The sequence below is a fragment of the Diabrotica undecimpunctata genome, unplaced genomic scaffold, assembly GCF_040954645.1.
Source record: "Diabrotica undecimpunctata isolate CICGRU unplaced genomic scaffold, icDiaUnde3 ctg00000631.1, whole genome shotgun sequence".
In the NCBI taxonomy this organism is placed as follows: domain Eukaryota; kingdom Metazoa; phylum Arthropoda; class Insecta; order Coleoptera; family Chrysomelidae; genus Diabrotica; species Diabrotica undecimpunctata.
The window spans coordinates 288553-303275 of record NW_027311928.1 but is presented as its reverse complement, the minus strand read 5'-3'; the positions used below and the strand labels follow the sequence as shown (position 1 = coordinate 303275).

General features: G+C 31.8%; 1 protein-coding gene across 1 annotated transcript in view; it reads right to left on the bottom strand.

Annotated features, from left to right (window-relative positions):
* The window catches only part of LOC140431322 (phosphatidylinositol-binding clathrin assembly protein LAP-like), a 112184-nt gene that overhangs the window by 27463 nt on the left and 69998 nt on the right, over nt 1-14723 (bottom strand). Inside the window, exon 8 of the mRNA XM_072519255.1 lies at nt 4723-4891. Coding sequence (XP_072375356.1) covers nt 4723-4891 — 169 coding nt within the window. The remainder of the gene's footprint in view (nt 1-4722; nt 4892-14723) is intronic.

Genomic DNA, 14723 nt, shown 5'->3' with positions numbered 1-14723 from the left:
ACATGTGAGACTTGGAGAATATCTTCTGTAGACTGTGCCGCCAACTATATATCTTGGAATTCCAGAAACTTATTTTCAAAGAATTCTAACTGAGAATTTGGGAACGATTCGTGTTGGTGCCAAATTGATTCCAAAATTGCTATATAAAAGCTACTTTACACTGTGTCAATAAACTCGGTTCGCTAATCCCAGTCCGAACTCTCTAGTGAATTTAGTAATTATTTTTTTGCGAAGTTAGTTACTTTTTGACAGACTAAAAGTGGCTGGAAATTACTATACAACCAAGCACCCGTACTCATAGCCAATATTAATAGTAAACAAACTAAATAGTAAATAAAATAGAACTTTGCGAATTACCGACAATCAATATTTATTTATCTGCACCATATAATAAATAGTTATGTTAAATTATAACAACTAAATATATATTTTTTAAATATATACTACCCAAAATTTGATGGGTTTAGTATACACTTCGACTATTTAGAATAATTCTTCTTTTTTTAAAGAAAGAAGTCTGTAATAGCAGGATACTTGAGCTATTAATACTGAGAAGTAGGAATTGTTGTGTTGTAGGTTTCCGACAATGAATCTGTCAAAATATGCCCGAGCTAAGCGAATGGAGTTTACTACTTACTACAATAGAAATGTCATTGTCACTTTATACAAGAGTCACAACAACAGTTTACTATTAACGAGTATTTAGTTTATTGTGCAAATATTAATTTATCGAATTTTGCCAAAACAATAATTTTCTTATAGATAATACATGATTCAAAATGACAAAGAGAAGGCTATATACCTGGAAGTCATCAGCAGACCAAAAAGAGAGAATTGTAAGAAACCAAATAGACTATGTATTAGTTAGACAAAGATACAGGAGCGCAATTATATCCGCAAAAACCTATCGAAGTGCCCGACATAGGATCAGATCACAACCCAGTAGTGACCAAAATTAGGCTCAAAATGAAAATAATAAAACAAAGAACAACAAATGCAAATACCGATACAACTAAATTAAGGAACCCACGCATAAGGCAACGCCTGGCAGATAATATCAAAAACGGATTAATGAATGCTAAAGAACAAATTCTACAAAATACTGAGACGGATAAAAAATGGTTATTAATAAAGACAGAAATAGATAAAAGTCAAAAAGAACCAACCAGATATAAAAAGAAGCAATGGATGACGGGAGAAATTTTAGATTTAATGGAAGAAAGACGTCAATATAAAAACAAAGATAATCAGATGTACAAAAAAGTGGATAAACAAATAAAATACAGAATTAAGAAAGCGAAAGAACAATGCGCAGAAATAGAAGAACACCAGAAAAGACATGATAGTTTTAACACACATAAAAAAATTAAAGAATTAACTCACAACAATAGAACAAGAAAACCGGGAATACTGAAAGATGCAAATGGGAAACTTGTGTTGAATACTAACGACAAATTAAAGAGATGGACAGAATACATCAATGAACTGTTCAAAGACAATAGAACAGAACAGATGGAGATAGAAGTAGAAGATGATACGGTTTTAAAGATATTAAAAGAGGAAATTAAAATGGAATTAAAAAACAGCAAAAAAGCAAACATACTTTGATGTAGCTTATAGAGGGCCCCACATATGCCACATATGTGGCATACATTTGCGCTTAACTTTTTTGCTCTTCAAGTTATCGGTATTCGTGATAAAAAATAATAAAGATACATTATTTTAACAAAAAAAGGTATACTTGTTAATAACTTCAAAACTCGACAGTTTTCGAGATAATCGCATTTTACAAATCAACTGCGTAAGTCTGATTTAACGCAATTACTCCAGGCAACGAAAGAAAATTACAGAAAAACCTCAATACTTCTGAATTTTGGTATAAAATACCTTCAACAAAGTTATTAGTTAACGAAATATTAAATAAAATAAATATATCAGCAGGATAATTAATAATATTATTTGACAAAACAACAGAATAATTGGATTTTACATCAAACATTTTACGTTTTGTATTAAATTAAAGTCATAATCAAAACATTTTATTTACAAACCAAATTAAGAAATAGTTACTAAACTAAATAACATTAAACTTTTTGTCAAAGTAAGTGTTCGATATGTCCACCATTTTCTTTACCACGACATGCATTTTAAACATGAATTTTAAATAAACGTATGGTTTGGAACCATTGGTAATTATTTTTTACGGACAGGCGAATTACCTTGTAATTTGAATGGTGAGATTTATTTACATTTTTTATAAAATGATATTATTGGTTTATTGGATGAATTGTCATCAAACTTAAGGCGAAATATGTGGTTTATGCAAGATGGTACATCACCACATTATAGAGAGAGGGCAGTGAGAACATACTTAAATACAACTTTCCTAAACGTTGGATTGTTCGTGGTAGTCATATTCCTTGTTCTTGTGATGAGATATTAATATAGTCCGTCTAGAAAGTATATGGAAAAAAGAAAGCAGAATTATAATTTTACGGTATTTATTTCTATCACTTGACATATAAAATTTCAACAAATAATTCATCTCATTTACTTATACAATCTTCATTTAAATCTAAACACTTAACTAAACGTCCAGGTACACCCGAAACTAGGTCAAGGCCATAATTTTCGGTAATGGTGTTCTAGGCCTGTAAAACTGACCGAATCAAACCTTCTTTATCTCGTAGCGCTGCTCGTTCCACTTCAATCTTCATTAGTCCCCATATGTTTTCAATGGGGCTAAGATCTGGAGATGCTGCTGGCAACGGAATTGTTGCCAATTCGTGTTCTTGCATCCAAGCTTGAGTATAAACAGAAGTATGGCATTTTATCTTGCATTATCTTGCTAAAAACGCCATCCCTCTGGATATAAAACATGAGACCTTTCAAAAAGAAAACCATTTAGGATGTCACAATATTTCGCACTATCAACAGTACCATTAACTATGCAGAGAGGTCTAGCACCACGCTGAGATATTTCTCCCCAAACCATTATTTTAGTGGGAAATTTGGAAATTTGAACGGTTACATTTTCTCTTAATACTTTTAGATGATTTGCACCAAGTTTCATCAGATATAAAGACATTATTAAAATTATCTTCTCGAAAGCGTTGACAAAAATCTATTCTTCGTTTCCTTTGCAGAGGGGTCATTGTAGGAAAGCGTTTAAAGTGTTTCCGCGAATCTTACGCGGTCTACCCGAAACTGGTCTATGTCTCATATCTATGACATTTTTTATCCTCTTTATTGTCTCATACACTGCCCTTATTGCGAGTTCAGTCAATTGCACTAATTTTTTAACGTTTCGGACACCCTTTCTATACAAATATTCCACCCCTTTCCTTTTTTCTACTTGTGACATTATTTCACAAATTTTAAGTCTGTTTACAAACAACAATATTTGACAGATGGTGTTGTCATGCGATATTGTCCATAACCTACTATCGGCACAACCTACTTGATGCATTACTTTTGTCTTAAAATGTTACAAAAAGGAAATCTATTAAAATTAGGAAAAATATAAAATTCCGGATACTTTCTAGACGGACTATATATACAATAATACTTACAATAAATACTGCAGCAGTTTCTTTAGAAACAATGATGCTATTTAATATGAGACGATATTTTATGGAATGTATTGACACATTAAAGAAAATGGTGGACATATCCACTTACTTTGATAAAAAATTTAATGTTATTTAGTTTAACTATTTTTTAATTTGGTTTGTAAATAAAATGTTTTGATTACGACTTTAATTTAATATAAAACGTAAATTGTTTGATGCAAAATTATATTATTCTGTTATTCTGTCAAATCCTATTATTATATCCTGTCGATATATTTATTTTATTTAATATTTCGTTAACTATTAACTTTATTAAAGGTATTTTACAACAAGTATTGATGTTTTTGTCTATTTTTCTTTCGTTGTCTGGAGTAATAGCGTTAAATCAGAATTATGCAGTTGATTTGTAAAATGCGATTATCTCGAAAACTGTCAGGTTTTGAAGTTATTAACAGGTATACCTTTCTTTTGTTAAAATAATGTATCTTTAATATTTTTTATCACAAATAGCGGCAACTTGAAGAGCAAAAAAGTTAAGTGCAGATGTATACCAGTGGCATATGTGGCGCCCTCTATCAGCTACATCAAAATACGCATCACATGATAATTTCTCATATTTAATAGTATCCAGTTGAAAATTTTTATACATAAATGTTTACAAACATGAAAGTTATAGCGAAAAATAAAATTTTAAATTTCCACTTTAACACCCTGTATCTTTCTTAATATCAACATTTTATTACAGCAATTTGGCTTAAATCGTAATATTTTAAAATGTAGAATCTGCAGTTTCTTTTTGTACAATTTTTTAAGGACCACCCTGTAAAGAGGATAAAAGATTTTACCAATTTTTTAAGTGGACTGTTAGCTAAAAGCCGAAAAGCGAAATAAAGAAAGCAAATTGAAATGCTACAAATAAACATTTTTTAAACTCAGAGGAGTTTATATTTCTGACAAAATTCCTAGAATCACATCAAATTCACGAACAAAACACGAAAACTAGGTGTTTCTTATGAATTTCTGAAATGGTTGAACAAAATATTGCAAACAAATAAATAATTAAAAAAAAAATAAATAAGTTTTTACAGATATAAAAAGAGAGTTCTAGTAAACAGATTCTCTTCTGCTTCATTCAAAATATGGTCCTTACTTTAAATTGGTTGATCGCAGCTTCTTCTTCGGCTAGAATTTGTAGTTTCATCTGTTCATCTATTCCATTGGCATCGAATTTGGCACTTGACACTACATTTCCAAAAGCGTTACTGGTTGTCGAGAGAGCCGTTACGCCAGATTTGATGTTTTTCTGATTACTGGCATTACTGCAAAATAATAATACATTTTATTATGTTCTTCGTAAAATTGTTTCAGATAAATAAGTCAAATTGATAATGTGTAACGTTCGTCACTTTCTAATTATAATTTAAACACCAATAGTCTTTTATGAGCCCTAATAGTTAGACAAACCATATTACTATTTGGAAATTTTAAGTTGATAACTATCATAGAATTTGGCATGCGCAACTGGACTTGAGGTCTGGCACCTCAGTCTTGTCTGAGGACAAGACTTGAAACTAGCAACACCTGTAGCATAGTGGCGGTGTCCAACTTACTGGACAAAAAAAGTTTTAAGAATTCGTTTTGTGTTTTTTGTTTTTTGAAGAGAAATGGTTTCAGTTGCAGAACAAAGTTTTATTTAGTTATTTAGAAGGGAAAGTAGTACAATTGTTTTAGTTTTTACTAGTTTGTTCAGTAATTGGTATCCGCCACATACCACCGTTTGCGATATTAGAACATTCATCGGAAGTCAAATGGGGATAAGGAATAATTTTTTAGTTGGAGTTTTGGTTAGGCTGTAACAAGCATTTGGTTTATTTTTCCCTTTCAATTAAGTCACCGAACTTAAGTATTGGTTTGTATGAGAATTCCCTCCAGTGCCGTCCCTACCATAAATTAGGAACGACTGTAGGATCTCAACACTTTTGTTTTTAATTTAATTTTTTTGTCATATTTACTTACTTAAATTGCCTAATATTAATATTAATAATATAATAATAATAATCATTAAATATCATTTTAATTCAACATAATTATTTGCCAGGGAAGGCTGCAGTACTCTTTCAGATCTCTTTTTACGGTATTTGTGTACACATCTAACCAGAGATATTTTTTTTATCAATATATGTCAGTGGACTAATTCGTCAGATTAGTTTCTCGTGTCACTTGCGATATTTTTTTTAATCGAATGCCGAAGTGTAGAAATATTTTCTAGTAGGCGAGTAGGTTGTAGTTTCAAAGCTAGGTGTTTTATTATTTTTTTATATTGTTATAATTTAATGCTAAGGTTTACATACAAGGGTTTATAATTTATAATTGAAGATCTCAATATATTTAAAGTTAGGTTTAGGTTGTACATAATAGGTGAAGGGTTAACTTAATTAAAGCGACAATTTTCTTTCTAGTTCGTTCTTTATTTCAGTACTCTTTTCTTGTCCACTTATTGCTTCATTAAGTCTCACAATATTGTGTTGTGATCACATCTATTCCACTTATACAATGTTTGTTACAAATGCTAATAAACTTAATGTTAAAAGACTGTCTAGTATATTCTGGGAATCAACCACCATTGCAACACTATAAGTACTTCGTTTGTGTTTCAATGAATCTCGAACCTTCAATTTCGAGCTGTAGGGTTGACGCTCAGGATAAAGTTAGATGAAACAAATATAATATATTCATACTAAAATGGGGCCCCAGACAAGGAAAGGAGCTCTCAACATTATTTTGATTGGGGAAATCTCGATCGGGGATTGAGACTTGATTGAGTTTGTGGATCCACTGCATACTTAGCATTCGCCTCCAAAAGAACTACATGACTCTGCAGCGTAGTTGACAATGGGAAATATGAGATTGTAAACAAGTATAATTTTTGTGTTTTTGCAAGTTCAGTAATCTTTCCATACTTTCTGCAATTTGGCAACGCAAGTTTTGCCCCTAGTGATTTTTCTTATTTCTTCCTCGCAATTACCCTTCTTGGTGAAGTCCGGACAGGTCCTGTAACGTTATAAAACGTTTATTATTTTTCTTTAAATAATTATGTTATTCCAATTTCTGTTGATTATACTCAATTGTGAACTTTCTGTTTTGTTTTTACTATTTTTCTTCTACAAATAGTTGGCGCCCAACTTTCTGCCAACTAAACATTCTGCTTAATCTTTATGCTTAATTTTAAATTTTCACTTATTTCGATTCTATTAAAATATTAAATATTTAAATCTGTTTGGCCCAATCCAAGAGCGACAATCTATTTGTCTGTTGGCAATTGTGATACTTCTGTCATATCAGTTTCACTGTCAACTATTTTGTAATATCTCTGCTATGTTGCTTTTCCACTCATTTATTGGTCTGCCCCTTCTGTTTTTCCCTATTGGTTTATCTTCGCACACTCTTTTCACTTGATTGCTACTGTCCATTCGTGTTACTGACCGAACCATGCTATTTTTTCGCTTTATTATGTCAAGTAACGGTTTAATTTTAGTCTGTTTCTTATTTCTTCATTTCTGAGTCTGTCCATCTTATCTCTATCGTTCTTCTGAGGTATTTCATCTCTGCTACTTGTATCCTACTCTGGTGTCTTCTGTTTAAAATCCTGTTAACTGCTCCGTATTTCAACGTTAGCCTATACATTGTTTTATATATTGTCGAATATATCTTCGTTTTCTTTGATATTTCATTGTTGTTGGGTAATCATCTATTTAGAGTCTCGAATTGGTGAGATCGTCCTGGATGCTTCCTCTGTTATTTATTACTGTTTCCAGATATTTGTATATATTGCTTTATTTTTTGTTGATCTGTCACAACTTGGTTTTAGGTCTTCCGTGCGTTTTTTACTTGTTAGTTTCATTATTTGTGTTTTACCTTTATTTACATTTAGGTTGTATTTTTTTGCATTTCCATTTCCATGTTGCACTTAAGTTTTCATGCTTTTTCAACGAATAATACTATGTCATCTACATACATCTACATACATGTATGTCATCTACATATACGCATATCTCTGCATTTATCACTTGCATTCTATTCCACACTATACAGTATTTTTTAAAAGGTTTTTTACATTCTTTCACTATCTCATCTATTACATTTATAAAAAGTACTGGGTTTAAACTACCTCCTTGTGTTGTTTCAAATGGGTGGCGATATTTTGTATTCTTATTTTTTTATTTATTCTTTATTGTTTATATATATATATATATATATATATATATATATATATATATATATATATATATATATATATGTTAGATCACTAATCACGTATTTGACTTTTTAAAAAAGAACTTTATTTGTTACAAATTAAATATTAAATAATAGTACAAAATTAAATTAATTTAAAATGACTACAATAACTGGACTGGTCGAAGTTGCAGCTAAGAGTGATTCCGGCATCTGAGAATGGTAATTTATAGGTTTGGTATGAAGTGCTGAATTGCTGTTCCCATGAATGTTGGCCAACGGTTCGTACAAAGTTCTAATGCGTGCTCAGCGGTTTCTATGGGAATGGGATGATGAAATCTGAAGTCGGCGAACTTAAGCTAGTTCAAGGTTAATATTTTCTCATATAACAGCTCCCCTTATTAGTGAAAAGTCAATGCCATTGCTTTGACTTTTACAGAGTAATTGGTGTTTCTGCTTCGCTTTCTTGTTGGACATTGGGTCTTCTTCTGAAGGAGGCTAAGCCCTGAAGTTTCTGTCTAATGGAATTTCTGCGTGGTAATGAAGTTGGAGGCTGATCCTGGGACAAGGAGATTGCAATTTTTGGGAATATTTTGGTTCGGTATTTGCAGAAAAGATATAAGATAACTAGGATAATAATCAGGGATAAGGTTGATATAGTGAATAAGGGTAGATGTTCCTCAATGAATGATTGGCTCATAATATGGTCCAGTTCTTCTGAATATTGGTCCAATGAGTTTTAGTGGTTTCAATTTTGATAGGTGACTCTTTGTCTCAAAATGGTCACAGCATCTGTAGGGTACGTTAACTGGGTGACTTCTATACGTGATATTTGTATATTTCTCAATTTGGTCTCTAGCATGAATTCTGGTACTGCCGATGAATGCAATACATTCGGGAATTAATCTTAAGATTGAATTTGTTTTGATTATTTGTGTAGTGACGTCTTTTCTTGCACATTTGATTGTTACTGGTAATGGATCGGAAATGGTTAGTAACCATAAATTTCGGTCAATTTCTTGTACATTGTAACCTTGTGCCAAGAGCATGGACATCTGGCAAGTTTTTGGTAAGTTGCTGAGAGGTTTCAAAAGCTGGGCTTCACATATAGCATCTGTGTCTATGGGATACGGAAGAATGTCTGTACACATTCTTTGATTTTGACTGATTTGTTTGCATTTTTCGGTGTCCATGGGTAAAACATATGAAATTGAATCATCATCTCGCGCTATGTATTTATGAACAGTTTATGAAAGTATATGATGAAAACCAGTTTGATTATCTAATATTGGTATTGAATATAATTGATACAAGGTGAATATTTCGGGATCAACTAACGGAATTTCGAGAACGAAAACAATTTTTGAATCAAGCTGATAAGCTTGCAGTTTTATTATGTCAATATACTGAGCTATATTTGACATATAAGTGGGTAGAGGCAATACGTTATTTTGTAATGACTGTGAGATTTCTTTTAATGCGTCCATTAAGTCTATGGGCGAAATAATAGAACTATGTAGAATTTGCAGGCGAGAGAATGTGATAGAATTTAGTATATCATTTAAATAATTTTCTAAAAATACGTAGCTTTCCATTAAGGACTCACATAAATCTAGTATTTGTAATTGTGCTTGGTAAAAGGAGATGTCATTATTAATGTCCAGAAGTGTAGTCTCGATAGTTTTTAAGTCTTTGTTAAAAGTTTCTTCGTCTATTTGCAATTTTTGAATTGTAGTGTTGAAAGTTCTTATAACTGAAGTGGTAACAGATATTTGATTTTTTAGGAGATTTTCAATTTGAGTTTCATCGGAATTTATCTTATTTATACATTTATTAAAGTATTCGCCATCAGAGGCGTCTAAATTTCCAGTAATAGATTTCCAGATTGTTCCAATACCATTTACTAAACCGCGGTTTAGGCGTTTATTATAAGGTACTGTGTCAGAGGTTATTTCTTTATATTTTAAATTAACGGAGTTTGAGATTTGTTTTAGCAGACTAACATGTGTCTGTACTTCGGCTTGAAAGGCAAGTTTTCTCGGTGTATCCACGTTAATAAATTTTTCTAACAGGTTTTCCAAAATTCTGTCATTATTGGATATTGTAGTTTTGATAGGTAATAATTCTTTGTAAACAAGTAAAGTCCATTTGTCATTAGATATTCGTATAGTTCCTTTTTCATGAAAAAATATTCCAATTGTGTTATTAATTGGAGTGAGGGGAATTTGGGATTGGACGATAGGAAGGAGTCCATAGAATCTGTAAAGGAAAATTATTCAAAATAAGGTTTCAGTCTGTCAAAATTTACTTTAGAGGTTTGGTTAGTTTTGGGGTTAAGGATAATTGCGGAATTTGTAAAAACTTCTTGAATTTCGAAAGGTCCATTAAAAAGATTATCCGATTTTGATTTAATTTGGGATTCTTTTACGTAAACTTTGTCACCAATTTTAAAATCAGGTCTTCGTTCTGAAATATTCTCGTCAAATATTACTTTCGCCTTTTCTTTCTGTCTTTCTGTTTTTGCTCTGGCTACTTTGTAAAAATATTCCATGCGATTATTCAGGTCTCGAATATATTTACTCATTAGTGTTTTTTGATTGTATAGAGTTTCTGGTGGTCGGCCTGCAGTGTGCCCAAATATAAGTTCATATGGTGTGAAACCGTGGGTCTTATTCTTTGTGTTGTTATAGCATATTATTGCATAAGGAAGTATAGTGAAGGGATGATCGTTTGGGTTCTCGGCTTGATTTGCTCTAATCATTTCTGAGAGTGTGGCATGAAACCTTTCTATAGATCCATTAGATTGTGGATGGTTAACGCTAGAAAATGTTAGTTTAATGTCGTATAATTCGCATAGATCTTTGATTATAGCATTCTCGAATTCTCGACCGCAGTCACAATGAATTCTTAGTGGTGTTCCATAGTGTTGAAAAAAGAGTAGGAGTGTCTTGACTACTGTTACTGCCTTTTTGTCTTCCAAAGGATAGGCTTGCGTGAATTTTGTCAATTCGTCACGAATAGTTAAAGCGTAGTTCCTAGTAGGGTATTCGAATATGTCCATATTTATTCTTTCGAATGGTGTTTTTGGAGTTTCTGTTATGACTAGTGGTCCACTTAAGTTTTTCCTGCAAATCTTAACTTTTTGGCAAATTTCACATGCTTTTACAAATTTCTCTACATCTTTTGTTAAATTCTTCCAATTGTATTTCTGCTTTATTCTTCTGACAGTTTCGTTTATTCCTCGATGTAAGTTGTTTTTACCGCAATGGTAATGATCTAAAATTTGAGGGATTTCGTCTTCGCTGGCTGTTTTAATTATATTTTGACAGATTCTTAATTTTAATTCTTTGTCAGCAAAAATATAAGAAAATATCTCTAGGATAGGTAGTTCGAGATTATTTTCGACGCAATATATTTTTGATTCATCGAATTGATCTTTATTTGCAAAAAGTACAAGAAACAAGTGTGATATTACTCGTTCGGGATCAAACGGTAATGGTATAATAAAATATTTTCGATCTTTTACAGTTTTGCTGTGTACAATATTAATTCTTCGGTTACTATATTCCATGTTTTCTTCGAATATGTCATTCATTATGTTCTCGTGGAGTTCTTCAAGTTTATTTTGCCAAAAAAATGTAACAATATTTTTGTTGGATTTGTCTAATAAGTCCGTATTCGATGTTTCAATTTTAGAATAATCGATTATTGACTTTGTTCTATACAGTTCGATAAACTTGTCAAGTTCTTCGGACATTTTTTCTATATTTTCTTCACCGTCGTCTTCGTTTTCTTGAGTTTCCGTATCATCTTCATTCGATGCATGTAATGAGATTTTTGATTGAAAGTTTGCACAATCCTTGAAATGGTTAATCTTTATCCTTGAGAGGGCATCTGCATTTCTGTTTATTTTTCCTGCGCGATGTTCTATTTTATAATTGTATTCTTCGAGTTTTAGGCGCCAACGCGCTAATCGGCTTCCGGGATCTTTTATCGAGAAAAGCCATGTAAGGGGTCGATGATCGGTAATCAGGGTGAATTTTCGGCCAAAAAGATATGGTCTAAAATGTTTGACTGCCCATACGATAGCTAATAGTTCTCTCTCTATAGTCGAATATTTTGTTTCGGCACCGCACAATGTTCTGGAGGCATAAGCTATGGGTAAATCTTTTCCAATAGGGCCTTGCGATAGAACAGCTCCAATCGCGAATGCACTAGCGTCAGTTGTTAGTAAAAATGGTTCCTCAAAATTGGGATATATAAGTATTGGATCTGAAGTTAAAATATTTTTGAGTTCGTTAAAGGCTTCTTTGCAATCAGAATTAAAAATAAAAGGTACGTCTTTCTGAAGTAGTTTCGTAAGTGGTTTAGAAATTTTGGCAAAATTTGGAATAAATCTTCTATAGTAACCGGCTAAGCCTAAGAATGACTTTATTTCTTTGGTGTTCTTTGGTTCCGGGAAGTTTTTGATGCAAGATATTTTAGCTGGATTTGTTTTTACACCATTTTCTGTTACAAGGTGGCCCAAATATGCTACTTCTTTTCTTAAAAATTCGCACTTGTCTGGCTGTATTTTTAAATTTGCTTTTCGTAACCTTTTAAAAACTTCTGTTAGTCGTGACATGTGATCATGAATAGTGGGTGAGTAGATAATTATGTCATCCATATACACTAAGCATCTTTCGTTTTGTATTCCTAAGAGGATGTTGTCCATTACTCTTTGGAAAGTAGATGGAGCATTCATTAGTCCGAATGGCATGCGAACAAATTCGTAATGTCCATTTTCGACGGAAAAGGCCGTTTTCTGGATGTCTTGTGGCTCGATTTCAATCTGGTGAAATCCAGACGCTAAATCTAGTGTTGTGAAGTATTGGCATCTTCCTAGTTGGTCCAATAGTTCTGATATTTGTGGTAGAGGATAACGGTCTTGTACTGTGAGTTCGTTGAGTTTTCGATAATCAATAACAACTCGCCATTTTTGTTTTCCTGACGCATCTAATTTCTTCGGTACGACCCAGACTGGACTCGACCAGGGCGAGACGCTTTTCTGGATTATTCCTTCTTCTAACATTTTATTAATTTGCGTCTTTACCTCTTCCTTATATTCCAACAATTTTATTTGTTGGAAGTGCATTCGTATGATCTTTTTGGTTCTTTACACTTTAAAATTAACCTTAATGTTTTTTACTTAAGTTTTTATTATAACTTTTTAATACATGTATTTTTACCACATGTTCTTTTGCTGTGCTAATTTTGTTAAATTGCAAACTATACCTAGTTTCAATTAATTATTTTATACAACGTTAACTCTGAATGTCCAGTTTCGTAAGTTTTTTCATATTTTTAACATCATTGACTGCTACATGTCTTTGTAAGATGAACTGATGATGCTTTCTGAGCAGAAAGCGAAACGTCTTCAATAAATAGATGAAGTAGCCACCTTCGTTGTCTTTTATTTCTCCACTTTGACCGAAAAACCCACCACTCTTCGAGTGTACCTTAGTTTATTTTGGATTGACGGTCGTACTCCTTTTCTCGATATATATATATATATATATATATATATATATATATATATATATATATATATATATATATATATATAGTATACTCCCTCTATAACGAACACGGTTATTACGAGTTTTCGCTTATAACGAGGTACATTAGATGTAACGTGAAATTTCTATTGAACTCTAACCCTCTGTAGCGAGGTAAATTTGCTTATAACGAGAGAAAATAAGATTGAAAAACGTGTTTTTTCCGTTTTGGCCCGACCGTAGCTATAAATAAATACCCTTTTTAAGTGCCGTCCGCAATAAACTTCTTACAATTTATGATTCTTAGTCGGAAATATACAATTTATGATTCACAAGTGTCATTCTAGGGGGGTTGACCATTCACACCTAATAATATAGGTCCTAATAGACAAGATGTGGAAAGTGTTTTAAAGGTTGTCAGAAACTTTATCCAAAGAAAAAACGCAAATGAAGAAGCATAAAACTGTTTCACATCCTTAGAAAATATGATAGATAGAATACTGGACAATTTAAAGCAGTTAAAAATGACAGACTTCTTTCAATTGCAGACGCAGTAGTTTATGTTATTCTTGAAAATACGCTTTATACAGATTTACAGAATACAGATTTTTTGTTTTAGCGTATATCATTGACAATAAAAGTAAACAACTCTTTTTTGTTTTAATGTATTTCATTGACAATAAAAGTAAACAACTTTTTTTCAAAAACGCCATTCAAACAATATTTATTAGCATCTTATATTGCTCCGAATGGCTTCACTATAGAAAGTTAATGTTTTAGAAAACTACATATTCATATGTATGCACAGTATTATTGTTGTTGGATATAATGAGATCCACTTATAACGAGGTAATTAGTCTGCCATTTCAGTTCTCGTTATAGAGGGAGTCTACTGTATATATATATATATATATATATATATATATATATATATATATATATATATTCGATTGAATCAAATGCCTTTTCCATGTCTATAAAACTTCTTTATTTTTCACAAGGAAACAGAGTTCCTGTATTTGGCTGTATACCATATATTAAAAAATTTTGAATAAAATCCTTTATAAAAAGGTATATAAAAAACCCAGTTGGGCTATGTTGCATTGACAAAACGTTTTCGGAATAAATATTCCATCATCAGTGTCCTAAAATAGTATTTAACCACTTAATTAAAAAGAACATGAAATGATTTAAGTTTTGACTAAGGTTAATGTAAAAGTGTGGTTAATACTTACTAGTTAATACATGGATGTAGCCACTAAATATGTGGGTAAAAACCCTTTAAAAATTATTAAATAAGATTTGATTTACATTATGTCTAATTTACAGTTAAGATGTTAAAGTTACCGTTGGATTGGTAACATGGCGACATATGACTCTA